This window comes from Dreissena polymorpha, chromosome 7 (assembly GCF_020536995.1).
Source record: "Dreissena polymorpha isolate Duluth1 chromosome 7, UMN_Dpol_1.0, whole genome shotgun sequence".
Taxonomy (NCBI): Eukaryota; Metazoa; Mollusca; class Bivalvia; order Myida; family Dreissenidae; genus Dreissena; species Dreissena polymorpha.
Window position 1 is genome coordinate 29516897 of NC_068361.1, and position 21666 is coordinate 29538562.

The 21666-nt window shown below is 36.5% G+C and overlaps 3 protein-coding genes across 3 annotated transcripts in view; 1 reads left to right on the top strand and 2 right to left on the bottom strand.

Moving 5' to 3' along the window:
• Positions 1-65: 65 nt before the first annotated feature.
• LOC127838795 (uncharacterized) lies at positions 66-4406 on the bottom strand. The gene is made up of 5 exons (XM_052366793.1): positions 4284-4406; positions 2797-2961; positions 2472-2667; positions 1921-2109; positions 66-1506 (listed from the first exon to the last, which is right to left on the bottom strand). The coding sequence occupies exons 3-5, from the start codon at positions 2656-2658 to the stop codon at positions 281-283; spliced, it is 1602 nt and encodes a 533-aa protein (XP_052222753.1). The 5' UTR covers positions 2659-2667; positions 2797-2961; positions 4284-4406; the 3' UTR covers positions 66-280.
• Positions 4407-10308: 5902 nt separating this feature from the next.
• LOC127839575 (uncharacterized) lies at positions 10309-15290 on the top strand. The gene is made up of 3 exons (XM_052367964.1): positions 10309-10601; positions 14489-14940; positions 15260-15290. Exons 1-3 carry the CDS (start codon positions 10434-10436, stop codon positions 15288-15290), a joined length of 651 nt encoding a protein of 216 aa, XP_052223924.1. The 5' UTR covers positions 10309-10433.
• Positions 15291-18367: 3077 nt separating this feature from the next.
• LOC127839576 (large proline-rich protein BAG6-like) overlaps positions 18368-21666 on the bottom strand; it is a 60618-nt gene continuing 57319 nt past the window's right edge. The window contains exon 22 of the mRNA XM_052367966.1: positions 18368-21095. Within this exon, the coding sequence (XP_052223926.1) occupies positions 20829-21095 (267 nt within the window). The 3' untranslated portion in view covers positions 18368-20828. The remainder of the gene's footprint in view (positions 21096-21666) is intronic.

Consider the following 21666-nt stretch of genomic DNA (forward strand, 5'->3'; position numbering starts at 1 on the left):
TTCCATTATTTTCCCTTATTCGCGGGGATTATGCTTTAACAGTGATATCACTTGTTTTAGTATGATTTTTATTGTATTTTCTTACATCAGGTTAGCAAAAATTAATTAAAAATATAATGCATACACATTCTCTCTTGGTACCACGATATTTGATCATTTGATGACCACATTGCCATGCGTTAACCTCCTATGTAAATATTTTATCAGACAGCGTCCAAAATGACCTGAACATTTACCGCAAACTATGTTAAATGTGAATGCTCTTAAAACCATGTCGCTGCTAGTGGTACAAGTCTGACAGATGCTCAAAAAGGTATGCACCAGCCTTGTTGTCAATCCAGCCTTTTTGAACCAGTTCTCCAATAACAACATCCGATGATGTTTGCTTGTTAACAGCTGGCTTCATTGTACTACACTGCTGGGCTGTCGTTGTATCCTCCTCAGTCGGTCCTTGTGTCTCAAGTACTGTCCTCTCTTGGTCGAAGCTCGTACTAGAACAACTCTGGTAGTTTCCTTTAGCGTAAACGTCAGAGATACCCAAATTAACGCTTTGTAGTTTGCGTCGTATTTCCGTCGAGCTGACATCGTCGATCTCCGTATCTGCAATAAAGAAGTCCTTGTCTTCAACTGAGTGCAAAGAAAGATCCGCAAGATACGCCTGTTTAACTGCATCGGTGGTACCTTTCCTCCCAACGCAGACTGTGACGCATTTGCTCTTTCTCGTCCACTTCCCACCACCTCTGCTCACAGCCCTATCTGCTCCAACTACCACGGCGGTCTTGACGTTCCCCCAGTTCTCCTCCCTGCGGACCTTTTGCCCGCACTCCAGGGCAGATCCGACCGTTGAGTGATAAGATTGTATTAAATCATGCCCGTCACACGTGAGCTGACACAGTCTGAGTCTGTGTTGTGCTTTGATGCACAATGCTTTCGTCTTCTTGCATTTCTGTTTCACGTATCCGTCCGGTGCGACCGCTAGTCTCGCGGCAACAACGCGGTAATGAGTATTCTTGTGTAGCCAACCAATAGCTGCTTTTAAAACTGCAACATGTCTTGTATGGACGGGATTGAACGCTCCTCCAAGACAAACAATGACATTCTCCTTGGTATCGGAACCAGCAAACCTACCGTCAATAAGTGATTGCAACTTCCCTGAACAACAGGCCTCAGCATTTTCATCGGTTATGTTCTTTAGTGGGTAAACAGCCTCAGTAGCATCTGCAATCCCTTCGTTGGTGTCGTAGCCCTCCAATAAGATATGTCGACATATCTCTTTGTCACTAGGTACGTAAACCTTTTCAATTGGACTTAATAGCTTGTCAAGTGCACCATTATCAACAAATTGTCTTTGTTCATCAACGAACTCGCTAATATCGGCAATGCGCTGTATGTAATCCTGGTGAAACTTCTGTAGAGCGGTGCCTTTCAGACCTAGCTGGATGGCCCTTCTTTCGAGCTTTTCCCCTTTTGGACAGTGGTCAGGATCCCACTGTATCCGTACATCATCTGTACACAAATACAAATTGAAATATGCGGTAACCATGTTATGTTTTGAACTTATTCGTTTACAGTTTATAGCATAGTGCATGTTTCTATAATTTGTAGAGTTGATGAATGTGCTACATCCAGATAGACTTTCAATATAGCTGTCATTCTTATACATGTACACGAACACATTGGCGACCACAAAGACGGTATCATCGCATATCCAAATACTTAGTAAGTCTATAAAAATAATATTCAAAAGTCTTTCAGAAGACATGATGTTTCTAAGCTACCATGCATATTGCATAAATGTCATGCTTGTAATTGTATCAATCATCATTTTAAAGCATGCGATTGCAAGTGTTAAACTCGTTCAAGCGCATATACGTATACAGCTCTCTTGTCTCTTCATTTTTTGGTATTAACGTAATTTACCTGGTTGATGTTTTTCCAATGTAATTCCAACCCCTTTTGCCCCTTTCAACAGCTCCTCAAACCCCTTCCTGCTCAGGAGGATGGCAAGTGTCCGCTCCTGGTCCCGTTTCTGTCCCCAACCAGAACGATACATCATCCACATGAAGTTGGTTTTGATCCATGTCATCCGGGTAAAACTGTACTCTGGGCCTGTAGGAAAAATCCGTTTCATGTGCTTAAAATTACTTTATAAAGTGTATTTAGCAATTGCGTTTTTCTCCCACTCTTTTCTACCGCAAAAGAAATGACGAGTCATTTCAATACTCATTGTCACATCACCATCATAATCATCTTTAGGTCGCGGTGGTGTAGTGGATACGGTAGGTAACGGGTTCGATCCTCATTGTGGGAGCGTTCTTGAGATCTCCCCCAAAGACTCCAAGTACTGGTTCTACCCAGGAAACGGACTCAAGAGCGTTTCAATAAGCCCAAGGCTTTCGATGCAATCGAAAAATAAATAGGTTTAAACTAATCATCTTCATCATCATCATAAATATGTACACTGAAATTACCTCCGAACTTCCCATGCGTCACGGCGTACTCCGCTATATCTGGCCGGAAGGCCTGGTACACGACGATGGTTTCCTCGTCAAACTGTGCTAAGATGTGTCTACCCCTCTCCGGCCACTCGCTACGCCTCTGGGCCATGTAGCTTCCCACCTGCACGGCGCAATGGGCACTGGACACAGTACCAGCCATAACCTGACTCTGAAGAGAAGAAATGGGTTTATGGTTAATGTTATATACGAATATAAAGTTTACTTTAAATGCATGCGTTTATCAGTAATCTAATGGAAGGCAAAGAGCAAGAAACACGTTTTAGTAATGTATACGTACATGTATAAATGTTCTTTATTCTATTTTCGTTTTCACTTCGCTGTCACTTTTCAACCATTCAACTATTTTGAGTTGAAATTGGTTACTAGTAAGTCAAGTATCATAGAACGTCCTAAGCCACAACAATTTGATCAGATGTTCGTCGGATTAGCAGCACCTAAAATGCTTAAAATAGAAATATAACTAGTGACCTGAAAATCCTGAAAATCAATAGGGGTCATCTGCGAGTCATTTTCAATCTACCTATCAAGTTTCGTGATTCTAGGCATAAGCGTTCTTGAGTTATCATCCGGAAACCATTTTACTATTTCGGGTCACCGTGACCTTGACCTTTGAACTAGTGACCTGAAAATCAATAGGGGTCATCTGCCAGTCATTATCAATCTTCCTATGAAGTTTCATGATTCTAGGCATAAGCGTTCTTGAGTTATCATCCGGAAACCATTTTACTATTTCGGGTCACCGTGACCTTTGACCTAGTGACCTGAAAATCAATAGGGGTCATCTGCGAGTAATGATCAATGTTCCTATGAAGTTTCATGATCCTAGGCCCAAGCGTTCTTGAGTTATCATCCGGAAACCACCTGGTGGACCGACCGACCGACCGACAGACCGACCGACATGAGCAAAGCAATATACCCCCTCTTCTTCGATAAAAATAAAGGTTAGACATGACTTACCTGTACAGAATAACCATTCCTTATTGATGTTCCTTAAAGGCTCTATAAAGGTCACAAATCCAATTATTATGCATATCAACTGGTCTAATTTTTACCGGATTTCAGTTACTCTTGCATAAAAACTGCTAATAACACTGCTTAGGTACAACGTTGTCAAGAATTATGGAAGATAAACCCGTTTCATAATTGAAAGACATGTTTACATTTTTGCAACTAACGTGATGTGTAGCCTCAGAGCGTTGACATATGCTAAAAATAGCCGAAAGAAAATTCAATTTTAATTCTATTTTAAAAACTTTTTACCAGCAGAAAGTAACTTAATAGATCACTCCAAACGTTTTAACCATTTAGAAAAGACCTACTTTATGAGTGATACCGGAAACGTTAAAAGTCATCGTCACTTTCACTTTCCCTTTCGCGAGTAAACAGCGATGTAAATAAACTGATTGTTTGGAGGACACTTTATTTTGAACTCAAAACAAGTTTTATTGCTCATTTTTTATTATTCTGTCCAATAGCATGTATATATTGTTTTTTGATAACCTTTATAAATAAAATATGAAAACAATATTTAAAAATCTGTAAATAATTACGTATCTTCACCTTTATAGATCTTTAAATTTGTATTACATTACACATCCATTTTGTAACATCACCAATTTAAACCAACACATGACGCATTTCAATTGAATCTGTATTCACACTGTTTATCTGTCACTAGTAATCTGTACAAAAATGTTTTATAAATAATAGTATTTTTAGGCGTTAAAATTATTATTTTCTATGAATTAATGTAGATCTACCTACCTCTGTTTCTTTTCACAAATGTGTAATGTGCAACTAACATTTCTCCATACATACATACATACATTCATATATACTTATTCAGGATGTTGACTATTGCGCAAGGTTAGATATTGCACAATTGTTTAGCTACTAACCGCAAAAGCGTCACAACCATTGAAAGCGCAAATAATGGTCACCTCCCTTTACGGCTGATCACTTGATTTGCAGCAAGGTGGTTTCACAATACTGACCGGTATTATTAATAGTAAGAATGCTTGGCCACTTATTATTATTATTTTATCACCGAGTGTTCTCATTTTCTGACATTGATATATCAAAAGAGGGGGATTTAAGTTTAAATTGTTTATTTGCGACAGTAAAATTCTCATACATGTACTATGTATTAAACAATATTTAAAGATAACACGACAGTTAAGAGTACATAATCAATTTAGACTTCTGTGCATGTTCATTTGTTTATTAGTTTATTAATACGAGATTGATTAAGATAATGTTTATAATACGACAGTTATAAATTAAAATTAAACATAAAACATGCATAGATATTTAAACGCTAATAAATTGTAGCTTTCGATTGTTTTATCATACGACATTTTACGTAATGAAACTTACAAGATCATCGCTTTTTTCCGAAACGTCGACGAAGAACTCGCATGAAACATAATATTGTGACGAAATATAATAACCGCCTTTCATCAAGCATGAGTTCCGCAAATAAATAAACAGATATAAATTATAGTGGCTACTGGAAGCATATTTAGCTCAAGTATGGATAATATATATATACAAACAATTATAAATAACAAATCACCTGACAACATTATGTAGTGAGTAATATGTTTACGTAATTAACGGGCGCTTATGGACGTTATTGAAATTAACCAGGGGCGTCGGAAGCAAATTTTCATTGAGACGGTGGAGGGGGTGGGCATCCCCCGAACGTTGGTGGGGGTGGTCTGGGAATTTTTTTCTTCAAATTTTAGCATTAAATGGCGCATTCTGGTGCGTTTTTATGCCTGATACCTGTAAATGCGTCTATTGCAGGCATATTCTTAATGCCAAAAGTTGTGACAGACCGACAGACGATGGAGAAGTGATCTCTATATGTCGCAGTTTGTACTTTGTAGCAGGCAACACAACAATAGAGATCATGTAACGTCAATACTGAATAAACATATGCTTAAAGTCAAATTAAGATGCTAGTATTAAGTTTTATTTGATGTATTTGTGTACATGTTTGTACAGTAACAATATAACCATATCGCATGAAACATACAACCATAATATCACAGGACAATCAAATGTGAACGCTATCGCAATTAATGATGGTAATTTGTCTATGTAGTTGTTTTTTTAATTTTCACATTGAGCGGCAACCATACAGGTACCACAAGGTCATTTTTACATTGAATACTGAACACTGGCCGGCAACCTTGTAGGTACCACAAGGTCATCACACTTAAAGTTTTCCAAATGCAGACATCCGTGTTTCCTTATACTTGACAAATTCATTTGCGACTTGGCGTAAAGGTATTATCGTTATAAACGAAACCGATCAATTAACAACATAGTTGACACGTTCATTACCGCGGGCGGGTGATGACACTCAACAATACACGTGTCATAACCGCAAAAGCGTGATTACTTTGCTTCATGGTAAAGATATTTTCAAATATACGGGTATTGAAATGAAAAAAAAAATAAAAAAAAGGTCTTCGCCGATATTTATTTTTTGCCGAAAATGTTGGGGCGGCGACCGCCGCCCCTGCCGCCCCAGCTCCGACGCCTCTGTTAACAAAATAGTTATCGTTGCATGTATAGGATCAATGAATGAAGCCGAATTCCTGCACTGTACGCGCTTATATGGTAGTTGAATGTTTAACGCGTTGGAAAACTGTACGCGTAAAATGAGTATTTGTGAAAAAGATATTTCGCGCACGTGTTAATATTAACATATTCTATATTTGTTTTGGACGTTACATCTGCCGAATTAAGTGTTTTATTAATGAAGCATCAAGTACTTCAGGTAAATATTAAAACGCAACCTAGCAGCGTAGAATGTATTAAAACCAGTAACATTAGTTTACGTATGTATCAGTAAATCTTGTCGGAAAGTTATAATGGATAATAATTAAATATTGCAAAAATACTCCATCTAATTAACAAGGAGAGTTTTAGTGTTTCATCATTATCGTTTAATTGACTCTCAATATTTGGATTATACATAAAAATATACACACACACACGTGTACAGTGTATTGAAGAAGCGCAACAGAACTACTTTGTGTTTCTTCTCAGTATTACGATTTTTAAAAAGTATTGCGTAAAGGACTCTACACAATTCTGTAAAAAGAAAACACTGCACAAGTGCGGATCGATTATAAAGTATCGCAATTGACACAAGACGTGCATGTTTGTAAATATGCCTAAGAGCAACAAAAACAAAGGCACAAATCACCAAACTACAGAGAATTCGACAAAAATGGATGAAACACACGCATTAAACAATCCGATTAATACGACGGAGATCTTAGGACAAACAAGAGAAGTTCTGTATGGAAATTCTCCACTGTTGACTAACCAAAAATGTAAATTGTGATGTACAAAACAGCCATGGGATTACAAACACTTGGACATGTGAAGAACAAGGACATACGCTGCAAAGCAATTTTTGTAATTTCAAACATTCTTTGTGGGCTAATCGAGATAGAGTAAACAACATGTAGTAGTCAGCTGTATTAATCATTTCGTTTTCAGTGACACTTTCTACATTAAGTTAAGCTCAGGTGATTTATTCAGAAAAGGGAAAACTCCACGCACTGAATGTGAATTAAATGTACTGCAACCAAAGCACGCAAGCTGCTGTTATTTCTGTCGCGGTATTGATGAAATGTCACGGTGCATACACGTGTTGGAAATTTAATTAAATAATTTGAGAGATGAGATATATTTATTGATAGCCGCGGAAGATAATTGATTAAAATAAGAGCGATTTGGATAAAGATGCCTAGCCACGCGGTAAAATAATCTCCACGGTGTCATTCCTTGCTCTCACATGCTAAGCTGTTTCCAGTCAAATCTCTGCGCGGAGATCGGCGGTATAATAGTCGTACCGTTGATATTTTTTTATTTTAATTTAGGTATTTTATTTTTTTATTAGGAACCTTAACTTATACACTATTTTCACAATATAAAAGAAAATTATACTACTTTTCATCGTATAATACATTAACAAAAATCCTACCAAACCTGCATGGTAGGATTTTCTTGTGATTGCAGAGATTGTATGTGAGAGCAAGAAACGATAACTCTGCGTGGAGATTGAGTGTGTCAGTCTTGTCATGAATCCATATCCGAGTCTACGAAATGTTAGCATTGCAAAGTATAAAATCAATTGCTTGTATATTTCGATATCAACGTAAATTTGGTCATTTATGTTCTGTAGATATTTTTAAAGTTTTTGATGCCATGATTAAACCTATACTTTGTTACGGGTCCGAGATATGGGGCTATTCATATGTAGATAAAATTGAAAAAGTACAAATACAATTTTGTAAACAATATTGTAATTTTCCACAAAACACACCTGATATCTTAGCTTTAGGAAAATGTGGTAGACTTCCTTTATGTATAACATATATCCCAAATTGCATCAAGTTCTGGTTGAAAATCATCCGTATGGAAAATCATATATATCCTAAACAGTATTATACAATGTTAAAAGAGTTAGATGATGCAGGTAGAAGGACATGGGCCAGTTATATCAGAGAATTACTATTTAGTTATGAATTTGGTTATGTTTGGTTTGTTCAAGGTGTTGGGCATGAAGACAATTTTATACATCTGTTCAAAACACGAATAAAAGATTGTTATCTTCAAGTTAGGAAATAAAAAACTGCTACTTCTCCTAAAGCATTGCATTATAGATTATTTAAAACCGATTTGTACTGTGAACCATATTTAAATATTATTCTGTCTTCTGTTTTAAGGAAAACTTTGTCAAGTTTTCGTTGCTTAGCGCATGACCTCATGCTTGAGAAAGGTCTTCATTTATCAATAGATAGACATTTCAGATTTTGTCCATTATGTGTAAAAAATAATATAAGCGTAGTTGAAGATGAATATCATTTCTCTTTTTTTAATGCAATGAATACGAAACATTTAGGCAAACATTCTTCAAAGCTGACTGGTTAAGAAACCGATCGCATCAAATGTTTTATACTATCTTATGCTTAAAAGATGAACATAATATTATATCGCTATACTATCGCTAAGTTTTTGCATAACTCGCTTGTAAGAAGAAAAGAAATCTTAAACATACATACCTGAAATAGATTGGTGTATTGCTCTTTCTTACTTTTTAATAATGTGTATAGAGTTATCATTTGAGAAACTTTTTCTATTCTAGCATTAGTATATTAAATGCTTGACATAAATTAAGTGTATAACAACATGCTTTAATGTTCTTAAATGTATGATTATGTATCACTCTGTTTGACATATTTTCATGTAAATGCTGTATTTTTGGGCCAGTGGCCTATATTACCTTATAAACATGTCTATGTCTATTAACTATTGCTTGAAATGTTTTTCATGTGGCATTTGAGTTTATACGCTTTTTAATTTAAAAATGCCAATTATTCCATTTCTATTGTTCTACAGTCAAAAAAAATAATTGTTCAAACACGTTCTCCTGTTGTTGTTTTTTGTGTGACTAGATAGATTGGTTTAATAAAATAAGGTTGTCGGTTAAAAATAAAACACGTGTGTCTAATTGTCTTTGATTATAGACACTTTTCACGTTCCCTATCGCGTTCTGCAGGAGATTAAACGAACGTAGGACACTGATGACGATGTGGAAGCCGTGATAACCTTCTAAGAGCTTTATAATTTTCAGCGCATAAAATGTTCAGTAAAATAACAACATTTTCTAAATGTGTCGTTTGACGTTTCACAGTTTCACAGTTGAAGTAACATGGCTTTATTAAATTTTAATTTAATTAAAGTTGACAATTAGGCAAATTTCTGAGTTTATGACACAGCATATATTTAGTAAACGATCGCAACATTGCCACTTTTTTAACGAAACTGTGATGAACGTTAAAATATTATTATTAAAGAACATAATTGTCTGATTGTAAACAAAAATTCATTGTGTCTTATATAATTCAAGTTTACATATTTAATGAAAAAAGCAACTACAAGGGAACTTGGGTACTGATTGGTCTGGCAAATTTTGACAAATAGCAAAACCTTTGCATCGTTGATTTGATTGTCTATGTAACTGTTAGTGCTAAAAAGACATATTACAGATGTGTTTTATAAGAGATTCAACTTGGTGTACACTATTTATCTCGCGTTGTTGAATTTACAAATAGTATGTGTGATACATGGCGAATTCGGAGTGTTTTCATCAGTTTTGCGATGTACACGTTTATTTTTGATCTTCACATAAAATATGTTCCTTGCTGTTATTTTATTTTGTAACCTGAAAACAACATCGATGATAAATTATGTGACATTTTGGTGGTTCCCCTTTATAAAAAGATAACGACCTTTCCAAGATTGTTTAAATATGTGCGAACAAAACTCAGTAAAATTATGTAAATAACCAGGGAGCAAACAAACTGTGTTTAGGTATTATGAAACATTCATGCGTCTATCTGATTATGTTTACGGCGTTCTCTGATGCTTTGTATCACTGCTATTTCTTTTCTTCATAAGGTGTCATATGACGATGATAAATCAGCCACGGAAAACACCGTACACATCGCTGCAACGAGTTTTTTACGAATACATATGGGTCGTATTCTGAGAAAACTGGGCATAATGCATGTGCGTAAAGTGTCGTCCCTGATTAGCCTCTGCGGACTGCACATGCTAATTTAGGACGACACTTTACGCACACGCATTAAGCCCAGTTTTCTCAGAATGCGACTCATATACTTTCACTTTCTGTTTAGTCAGCGGTGTCGGTGATTCATCACTCGATCGACGCGCACATTTCTTCATGCATAACGCAAATAAACAGGACACAACTCTTAATATCGTAGTATTGCAAAATACGCACATGTACTTGAAGTTTATACTGTTGGTTTTATGACAAACAATCGATTCGTACAACTAAATTATTAATTGGAAAGAAGCACAATGGAGCATAAACGTACACAAAGTACACAAAATAATGGCACTGATTCAAACGGTGAATGTTCAGAATCGACGGATATGTTCACATTAGCGAGCCAGATTGATTCTAGTTTAAACTCGAAGATTAAGACCTTACTCAAGGACGTCACTGTTTTCAATGCGTGTTTACAGGTGAGTTGTTGTGTTTTATATTGAAATAACATGTTCAGCTAAATCCGAAGTTAACCACATACAACTTGAAAATCCGCTCTGTATTTTGTCGTTATTAAAATACTATTGTTTCATTGCGTAGATAAAACAGGATAAATAAAAATACATTTTCAACTTCAATTACACATCATTCCATTCGTAATGTACATTTTGTCAGAAAATGTTTACCGTTTAATCTACACGTTTTATTACTATTATTTCACGAAATGTCATTCATTAGACGGATTGAACAATTCTATTCGGCGGGATATTAACATTTGACAGTTAACTTATTCGATATTTATATTCAGGGGTCACTATAATCTAGTGGGTTATTAATCCATTTATGTCTAGAGTCTAGAAAAAAAGGCCTTGGCAAACGTCTCATCTGGGTCTGCGCTGTATGCTTAAAGGAATTTCCGTAAGAAATATTCTAAACATAGAAATAAATATACAAGACATCCCTAATTTTGGAAATAAATCGATCCAATTTAGAAGGATAGGAGAGTCCACTAGGCATAAATGGGTTAAATTAAGCACTTATCCTCATCAATATCTAAATATTTGGGAATACATCTATTGGCTCTGCTTACCATTTCTGTATTAAAAACAATAGTTCACGCTAGTAAATTGTCAAATGAACTATTGTTGTATACCGTTTAAATAACTGAACTATACTAATGGTTTTCAACCACTATTTTTTGTACAGTTTTATTTTTAAATAGAATTTATGCATTATCTGTTTATGTAAGTCGAGACGAACTCTTATTATTGTTGTACATTTGTAAATCGCGAAAAATCACAAAACATATTATTATAGTATTATAATAATCTTTACGCTATCAATATAGACGGGTCTACTACTGAGCTATACGACCTTGTATTCGCGTTCACTTGAGGATATGTAGATATATCTTTTTGTAAATGACAAACAAATGTAAGGTTTGCAATATGTCTGCATTCTATACATAGATGGTGACGTCACTACGCTATTGTCATATACATACTAGTAGATGGTGACGTCAGTGCTACGTTATTGTCACCTCTATACTAAGACGCATCACATTCCCCTGGTTTGGGGAATTATGCTTCCGCCAAAGTAGTTCTGCGTAGGAATGAAAATGTTCATAATGAAAGAAAAATATTTTTTTATTGTGTGTTTAAAACGGAATGTAGTTTAAAATAATGTTATTTAGTTATGTTTAAATGTGATTTTGAATCTCTATTAAGACTGATCGCGATGATCAGAAGAACGATTACCTGACCTACTTTCGCCTTCACTTTTCACTCGTAAAAGAAGTGCTACCCACAATTCCTTTCGCGTTTGTACACAGGTCAGTAAGACCGGTGTCACGGTGAAAGGGCAAATACCACAACTTTTCCGCTCCCCGTCGAACGTTTATACTTCTGACAAGAGCACCGTATCCTTCTGTCAAAAACATGGCCGAAAACTGTTTGGCGAGCCCAGAAATGAAAGAAAAAAACGAGAAAAGAAGGTAATTTGGTAATAAAAAAATATTCCACCGAACGAAGTATATACTTTACATCTAATTTCCGTTTACCGAATCAAAATTGAGTCGCTATTAACTTCAAAATAGTGAAAACAATTTGTGCATGTCGGGAAAGAAGTGACTTTCATGACGCAAAAAAACGTATTTTTTGCAGATTTTAAACGTTTTAAATGAAAGATTTTTTTTGTTAAACGGTATTTTATGGTAGAAGAATCAATATACAACACATTATGGCATGCTTTATTGAATATAACTGTGATTTTTACATTTACACGTGTTAGCAAGTATGCACCGCTCAACACTGACATTATAGAAATATGAACACCGCTGAACAATGTTCGTAAAAGCACCGCATCTTTATGATATTTTGGCACCGCTTTATTCTGATATGTTTTCTTTCAGAAGGAAGACACGTTCAAATATATGTTTGAACAAACACAAAAACAAGAAAATGAGACTTTTTCCTCCGGTTGCTGAATATTACAATGTACTTTGAAAATATTTTGTTTTCAATTGTTTTTTTAATACTTGACGGACATAACTATTTATCAAACCCTTTACATCTAGTTAAAACGGACCGCGCTTTAATGTCTTATCTATGGAGACATGCACTCACAAGCTTCTATAGACAGTCTCAATTTAAAAAAATATAATTGTAACCCCTTTGTTTCTGATATAAGTAGACGAGAGCATCTTTGGTATATATCTTTGGTTTTGGTCACAAACACCAAATTCATATTTAACCAATGCAACATCACTTTGTACACTTTATACATAACTAGATTTATGATTTCCTTCGGTTAGTTTTACACCAACATTTGCTTATACCTTTCATAATCGTAGCTGGACATCTTTTTTTTTTACTGATTATGAATCTGAAATCAATAAATAATAATTATCAGTAACGATTGTATTTTACAACAACAATATAGATAAATTGAAACATGAGACTTAAACATGTGCCCTCCACGTACTGGAACCTTTTTTGGTGCAAGCATGCCATCATTTTAAATATCAATTCTGGGACATGTAACTTTTATAAATGGAAGATTATCGTAAATAAATTCAGCTCACGATGGCTCGTTCTAGCTTATCATTTAAAACCATGTGCAGAAGTTAGCGGTGCCACGAATTTCAGTGACACGGAATTTAAATACGGCGTTTATAATCAGTGTTGCGCGGTGAATCGATATTTATGTAAGTGATGCATGTTTTCACCAAACAATTAGGCCTTTAACAGATATTGAAACAAACAGGTTCCAATGGCATGTTCTTTTTATTTAAACAATGATTTAAGTCTGTTACATCATGTCTGACACATCGACAATCATCTCATTTTTACATTTTTCTGACAAGTACGAATGGTGTCGAGCGCGACACGACTTTTTGTAAACACTATTTCAAAGTCATGCTTAATATTTCAGGACTGATCAACTTTTAAACAGACGACATATTGGTTCAGTAATTCGGTGGAGTGCTTCGCTAGTGGCAATCATTTTTCAGTGTCTGATAATAAAACATTTTGTCACCCACTTACCTGATATTGCTTCGTCCTCCATGTTTCTTTTCGTCAGAAGGATACGGTGCTATTGTCAGAAGTATACAATTTTGACGGTGAGCGGAACAGTTGTGGTAATCGCCTTATCACCGTGGGTGTGTACACAATGATGTCTGTCATCGATAAAAATAACTCGTTCAACAAGTGCAATTGTCCCACCTTAGCAGTTGAGAAGAAAAATAAAATATAAAGTGCAGTAAATATACGCAATTAAATAGCATGTAACCTAACGGTTGTTTAAACAGAATTCGCTTCATTTGTTTTACGTTGAAGACATAGCACAACGTTATAAAATTACTTTAATCTCTACAAGATCATTTGTCAAAAAGGCAATTTGTATACTTGTAAACTGACTTTAAAACTTTTGAAATTCTCTGCGAACTATACCATCTTGAAATTGTAAAACTAGAACTTGATTTTTTAGCTTAAAGAAGCTTTTTTATCGATTTCCGTTCGTCGCCAATATTAACTGTACCTTCTAGAAGCCTAGTTTTTTACCAGATCTTAATGAACGTGGTAAGAAATCGCCTCATAGATAGACTGACCTAAAAGTATTTGGAAACTGCGTCATGTGGGATAACGAACTATATCACTAGGTTAGATAAAACATTGAACATTTCAGACGTCACATTTTAGCATATCTTTATGGAAATTCAAAATGACCTAAACACTATCTGCTCAGAACCGTTTTGTACGTTAGGGTCTCAGGAGAGCGTCTTTGGCATTTTGCCATTTATTTTTTTACGTTTATTCCAACCCACATTCCTCTCAAATCATTCATGTCGCCACATTCGTTTCAGTTCTTCAACAGCGACATCTTGGTACCAGTGGGCAGTTCTCAAGATGGATCGAAAGTTAACGTGCCTGGTGACGGGGGAGACGTGGATATTTTACTTATTTCAAAAACCGTGGTTCTTGATGAATCGTTATTGGAATACGACCGCCGTTACCCCGCATTTCTGAGAGTTCGAGGCGATAACACACACTCGAAATTGTTCAAATGGAAACGTTTAGTCGAAGGTGTGTACGTACCAGTAAACGTTTTGAAGAATCTCGAACGTAGAATATATGGTTTAATGAGGTTTTTTGTTAGCGCAATCTCCCGTCCGGGTATATCGTCAGAAGGAGAATGCCTAAACACTTTCAAAGAATCCGCAGTCGGTTTGGAGATTGCAGCACTTGATGGGTCGGATGCGTTGAGTATTGCGGACATTCCCGAAAATAGGGTCAACCAATGGAAAATTATTCTGAAGTTCGTTCATAGTGTTTTGGAAATGTGCAATGCTATGGCTCACAAATGTGATCCACATGACGTCTGCAACGCACAGAGTCCAAAATCGTTTTCAAATGTAGCAGAAGGAGTAACAAATGCTGGGAAAAAAGTTGCAGACTTGTTAAGATACTTCAATGATGATAAAGTTGATTCGAAAATGAGAAACGAAATAAGGGAACCAGAGACCAAAACCGACCCGATATACGGAAGCAGTTTTTGCAACGAAACGGCAATTGGGGAAACAACTGAGCTCCCTAAACTTATGACTGCTGATATAGTACCTGCATTTTCTATTCAGGGCTGGCCAAGAGTGGCCAGAGAATGGATAACAAGGCAACGAAAATGGCCTCAGAAAGAAACTGTCATGAAAATTGTTCAAATAGGCTGCCAAATAGTTGCAAAACGTCCGTTATTTGCGGAACTGAATGGCGACAGAAACAACGAGAATCATTCTCCGGAAGTCGATGAAAATGACACATGTTTTCGGCTGTCATTTTCTCAGTGTGAACTCGCTTTAGCAAAGCAACTTTCTGAGGTACCGCTTCTATGTTGGAAGATTTTGAAGGCGTATCAAAAGGCGTTTCTACGAACAGAACCACCAGTACTGACTTCGTATCATTGGAAAACTGTGTTATTTTGGATCAGAGAAGACACAGATGACAGTTTTTGGTCGAAAGGGAACTTGTTGAATTGCGTTATAAAGGCTTTGGATTTCATGATTAATTGTCTTAAGGACCGTTTTCTGCCTGTATACTTTGTCCGTGAGGAAAATCTGATCACCGGATGTCGAGATGACCTGGTGGTTAAAAGTCTAATCAAGGTCTCTGATATTCGTAGGGAACCATCAAAATTCTTGTCTATGTTTCTAAAAGATCCACCAAAGCCCGACCTTTATATAATTTCAAAAGAGAAAATAAACGAATACTTATCCACAGAATGTCAGCAAAATATCGTTGAAGATATATGTGATGATTTGATGTACGGATGGTGGACTTCCCTACCATTTCCAACCACTGAAGATGGGATCCAATTCAATGGAGAAAGATATGACAGCCACAGGCGACGTATTCCTTATGTCTTCCGCAATTGGATGCAGTTAATTAAGAGTGAAACAGTATGTGACGCAGATACTCGCTTGAAACAACTTATTTTAACTGGCGTTGATTCTTTTACTGAAAATGTACTTACATTTATTAAAGACGAAAACAGTGCAGAAGCAGACGTTGAAATCGAACAGGTAATATATTCGAGACAACAGGACACAAAGTTGACGAAAGCACCGGAATCACAGGTATGGGATATGCCGGCAATGGCTACCATTCAAAAAGATCACACGAGACTCACAAACGACAGCGCAACTGCTGACGCTGATCCACATAACTCTAAAGAAATCGATGAAGACCAGGTATCTAGGGTAGAAGATTCTGCAATGTCGTCCTATTCTCCATGCCAAAAAGTAAAAACAGACGACGATCACAACGAACGACCTCAGACGGAAGAAATTTTAGGAGACAAAAGTACCCATTCAGACTGTCAAAAAAAGTCGACAATTCAATCGCCCGATTCACCGAGAAAAAGTGTTAACGCATTTGTCGAAATTCTTCATGAGCTTTTTCAGCCCGTTTCAGAAGAAAGAGATGAAGAAAACAATGATGGAGAATGTACGTCTGGGGTTGATTTTCGAAGTTTTGCTAGAAAGTTTGTTCGAAATTTTCAAAACCAACTTAGTGAAAAAAACTATTACAACCATGACAACATGACCGATCCATGTAAAACAAGTAACCCTACAAGGGTACTATGTTCTGAATATAATGTGCATGACTTTGAAGATATTGCTGAAGACAAGGGATCTTCTTTAGAAGCTTCTAAAACATCATCTGCAAAAACGTACGATGCTTTGAGTCCGGAAGTAAAAAAGGGTGTCGATCCAAATAAACCTCCACACATATCTGAAGAAAGTGTTGGTGGCAAAAGTTCGCATGCAGAAGATTCAACAAAATTTAATACACCATCGGCCGATATTCTGAGTCGAAAAATGGAGGCGGGTGTTAACTTAGTAAATGACTTTGTTAGGCTTGTATATGATGGAGAAAACAAAGATGAAGAGGTACGCGAGTCCGGGTTTTTCGGTTTCGCTGGAAACTTTCTAAGAAACTGTCAAACGCTACTAGGTGAAGAAAAAATTGACACATGTGACAACGAAACCGATTTATGTAAAGATAGCAAACCCACAAAGGCTCCATGTGACTTTGACCTTGATTGACGTTTTGGGTTTGTCCAAAAATAACTTGACAATAACTTGTCAAGAAATTGACCGATTGACTTGATACTTCACATTTGCATTGCCTCAGACAGTAGATGAAATTGGGGTCAAAGGTCACAATAAGTGTGAAAATCGGTTCTGGGCTGGTATTCAAAAAGCTCTTAAGGGTAAACTTAAGAAAATTCATTCAATAATTAAATATACCTTAAGTCTTTTGCTTGTTAATTTTGGTGTCATTTTTCATTTAATTGGTTTATTTAAGTTGATTTTGCAAAGAAGAACAGTATTTTGGCATAACAAAACTGATATCATTAGAATTTCAATAGAAAATTGAATTTTAAAATTTTCCCTTATATCCAGCTTATGTAAAGATATGCCTTAGGAGCTTTATGAATCCAGCCCAGATCAATAACTTGTCAAAGAATTGACCGATTGGTTTAATACTTGGACAGTGGATGACCCCTATTGCAATTTGGGTCACTAAATCAGAGTCACTGTCACAATAAGTGTGAAATTCGTTTGCAATCAATAACTCATCAGCAAATTGACAGATTGGCTTAATACTTCATATGTACCCTGGCCTTGGACAGTAGATGAACCCCATTGGAAGTGGGGTCACTAGTTCAAAGGTCAAGGTCACTGTGCCAAGGCCCTGTATTTGGGAAGGGGCATCAGTCTCCGACCCCGGAGCTCTTGTTGATATCTTGATTCTTTGCATATTATTAAAATATAGATTGTCCATGTCTTATATGTTGAGACCAATATAGATGTGTTGTAGATTTGTTTAATGTTTAAGCTGTAAATTGTTGCAATGCTGTGTGTCATTATGTTTTCTTAACATTTTGAAAAGTTGAGATTTTTCATTTTATTGCATTTCATTGTAGAACGTTGAGTAAAATTATCTCTGCATTTTCTTTCTGCTTTACAGTTGTAGTGAGAAACGTGTAAACTTGTGTTCAACTATATATAAGTTATGCACTTGGCAAAGGCTGAAAGTTATTATTTATAATAAAAAAAAATTCTTCGAAGAAAAAAAAACATCACGTTATCATGGCAACCAACCAAAATGTGTTGCTTTTTCATAACAGGATTGTGATGGTCACAATACCATTAGAAAGTATACAAATAAGACCACAACAAAACTACAAGCAATATGTGTATTTATTTCATTACAAAATTGCATTTCTCCACATACAGCGATGAAGAACAGCTATTAAAGACCAAATTTAACAAATAAAATATTAGAACATGTACCAAACACGTATTGTTTTAAACAAAAGCAACAAAATGTCAGTGTTTCAATGGTTTTCCTTTAAAAAATACTTCATTTTTACATATTACAGATTGTATAATAATTCATGTTAAGACATTACGCAGTATTTGATTTTCAATCTTTTTCAATAAAAGGTCACATGACAAGTCTCTGAAGACAAAACAAGGAAATATTTATTAAAAATATTTATATTTTGGCCGTGCAATTTGAAAACTGGGCTTAATGCATGTGCGTACAGTGTCATCCCAGATTAGCCTGTACAGTCTGCACAGGCTAATCAGGGACAACTATTCTGCTTTTATGATATTTTTTGTTTTAAGAAAGTCTCTTCTTGGCAAAAAACTAGTTTAAGCAGAAAGTATCGTCCCTGATTAGCCTGTGCGGACTTTATGCACATGCATTAAACCCCCTTTTCACAGAGCATGGCCCATTTAAATATGTTACTTATCATTGTATTGTGTACAATAAACGTACAACTTAGTCATAATTACACTAAATGTATTTTGGGTGGATGGCCGTATATTCATATACATGACATAACTGAATACATTTATCAAAATAATAGAAATAGTTAGTCTATATATAGTTATTACCACATAAAGTACAAGCGTTTTTTATTTTGAAAAACATTCTTGTCTCTTTATAAAACACTGCTATGATGCAACTGCTGCAATTTGAAGGCTTTCATTAAACAACACCTGTGGATTGTTTATCGGACTTGTGTCATGCAAAAATGGATATTATGCCATATAAGGCCATCATAGATCCATCGCAATTTATCAATTTGGTAAGGAGCTTCCCTGTCCGCTGTAAAGCCTAGCAAAGTTTTGTGATCTCATAAGTGGACAGGATGGCTCCAGATCAGACTGGGACAGGATGGCTCTAGACCAGACTGGGACAGGATGGCTCTAGACCAGACTGGGACAGGATGGCTCTAGACCAGACTGGGACAGGATGGCTCTAGACCAGACTGGGACAGGATGGCTCTAGACCAGACTGGGACAGGATGGCTCTAGACCAGACTGGGACAGGATGGCTCTAGACCAGACTGCGACAGGATGGCTCTAGACCAGACTGCGACAGGATGGGCACACTGGTCCAGCTCTACACTTACCGCATATGGTGCGACTCAATTGCTCATATGTAAATGTAATTGACGTCTTTTTAAAAAAATAAATTGTAATTAAATAAATGTTCCTATGTGAATAACACTGATGTTAATTACAAATTTAACAATGTGCATATAACAATGGTTTTCTGCATATATGTAGTTTGTTGTAAAAACATTCTTTATTTTATCAATCGACAGCATACACTTTATAATGCTCACGCTAAAGTTATTTTTTAAGCAAAGAGTTCTGAAGTTAAGAAAACATGCTATAAGAACTTTATTCCATACATCAACTGTATATGCTAAGCATTTAATTATTATAAATATTATAGTTATATTATACAATGAAATACAATGAAATTGTTAATGAAAGTTAAGAAAAAAACACTATCATGAATTGTATTATTAAGTAAATGATAACCCAATCAAGACATATACACATCTGTAATTCTGTTAACTATCTGCATATCCAAATTGTAAAAACTGTGTCAACAGTAAAACGGGCACATTAAGTTTTCACACAATTTGTGGAAAAACGAAGACTTGTTATTCACAAACGAGACATTACAGTCACAAGGTAAGGATCTAGGATCAGACAGTTGCAGGGTGTTGATCAAAAGGCTGGAGAGAAATACCATCCTGGTAATTTGTAAAATTCTGGCTAATTAGGAAATCCAAACGATAACAAATGCAATTAAGATTATTCAGGTTATTATAAATATGTAATACTTATTTGTCATTAAATTCAAGCAATAGTAAAATAAAAATAAAAAATGAAACATTTCAGTGCCAACCACCCCTGAGCGGTAGTAGGGAAGAGTGGTGTGTGAAGATGTACGCAGCTTCACTGTGCTACATGCGTCTATGCATTCCCTACAGCCCTACAACATAACTCCTCTCCGACCTCCCTTTAAGACTTTACAAAGAACAGCATTCTCAAAACACTGGGCTAAATGCATGCATGTAAACTTTCATCACAGATTAGCATTTGCAGTCCACACAGGCTAATCAGGGATGACATAATCCGCTTTTTTTTTTTAATATTCCGTTTCAAAGAGGTCTCTTGCAAACAAATATCAAGAATAGGTGGAAAGTGTAGTCCCTGATTAGCCTATGCAGACTGCAGAGACTAATCTGGGATGACAATAAAAACATATGCATTAAGCCCAGTTTTCCCAGAACCCAATTTACAACTATCTCCCAATGTCAATATCCTGCTCTCATTTCTCCGACTTGTGGTAATACTCCTCCGTGTTCGGAAACCTGTTAGACTTGTAGTCTGTATCGTTATCGAGCCTCTGGGCCAGGGACCGGCTCAACTGGGCCTCAAATGCATCGTGAAGGTCAGAGTCGCTGGCCAGCTCAGTCGTCAGGTTGTCAAGGCTGCTGATTGGCTCGACGGCTGCTGCGGCAACCGCCTGGCGTATCGAGTCAGGTAAGACATGAGCAGGATTGGAGAGGTCGCCAGGCTTCTGATCGGCCATCATCTGGGGTAAAGGAGACAAAACATACTAATGACCATAAAACAGGTTGCTTGCTGACCCGAAACAGAATAAAGGCATATACTTGAAGAAGACACATGAATCTATGATTACAATATATGATACACTTAAAAACTAGAAATGGCGCGGCAGAGGCCGACGCCTATCCCCATGCTGCATGTTTGACCCAGGGGTGCCCCAGGGTTGGTAATGGGGCCATGCACAGTTGCGATTGACCGTATTGTCATAAGAGAAGTTCAGTATCAATTAGAAGTGAATCAGTGTAGAAATGAAACTATAGTAAAAGGCAATTTTGGGTGGGCGTGGCCTATGTGGGCGGGGCGCCCCAGGGTTGGTAATGGGGCCATGCATTGTTGAGATTGACCGTATTGTCATAAGAGAGATTCAGTATCAATTTGAAGACAATCGGTATAGAAATGAAGAAACTATAGTAAAAGGCAATTTTGGGTGAGCGTGGCCTATGTGGGTGTGGCCTATGTGGGCGGGGCGCCCCAGGGTTGGTAATGGGGCCATGCATAGCTGAGATTGACCGTATTGTCATAAGAGAGGTTCAGTA

Coding starts and splice junctions, on each gene's coding strand:
- LOC127838795 (XM_052366793.1), bottom strand. CDS start 2,658: ATGGCTGGTACTGTGTCCAGTGCCCATTGCGCCGTGCAGGTGGGAAGC. Junction 2,110..2,471: donor GACGCATGGGAAGTTCGGAG/GTAATTTCAGTG, acceptor TTTTTCCTACAG/GCCCAGAGTACAGTTTTACC. Junction 1,507..1,920: donor ATTGGAAAAACATCAACCAG/GTAAATTACGTT, acceptor ATTTGTGTACAG/ATGATGTACGGATACAGTGG.
- LOC127839575 (XM_052367964.1), top strand. CDS start 10,434: ATGGAGCATAAACGTACACAAAGTACACAAAATAATGGCACTGATTCA. Junction 10,602..14,488: donor TTTTCAATGCGTGTTTACAG/GTGAGTTGTTGT, acceptor CATTCGTTTCAG/TTCTTCAACAGCGACATCTT. Junction 14,941..15,259: donor CAATGGAAAATTATTCTGAA/GTTCGTTCATAG, acceptor TTTTCTATTCAG/GGCTGGCCAAGAGTGGCCAG.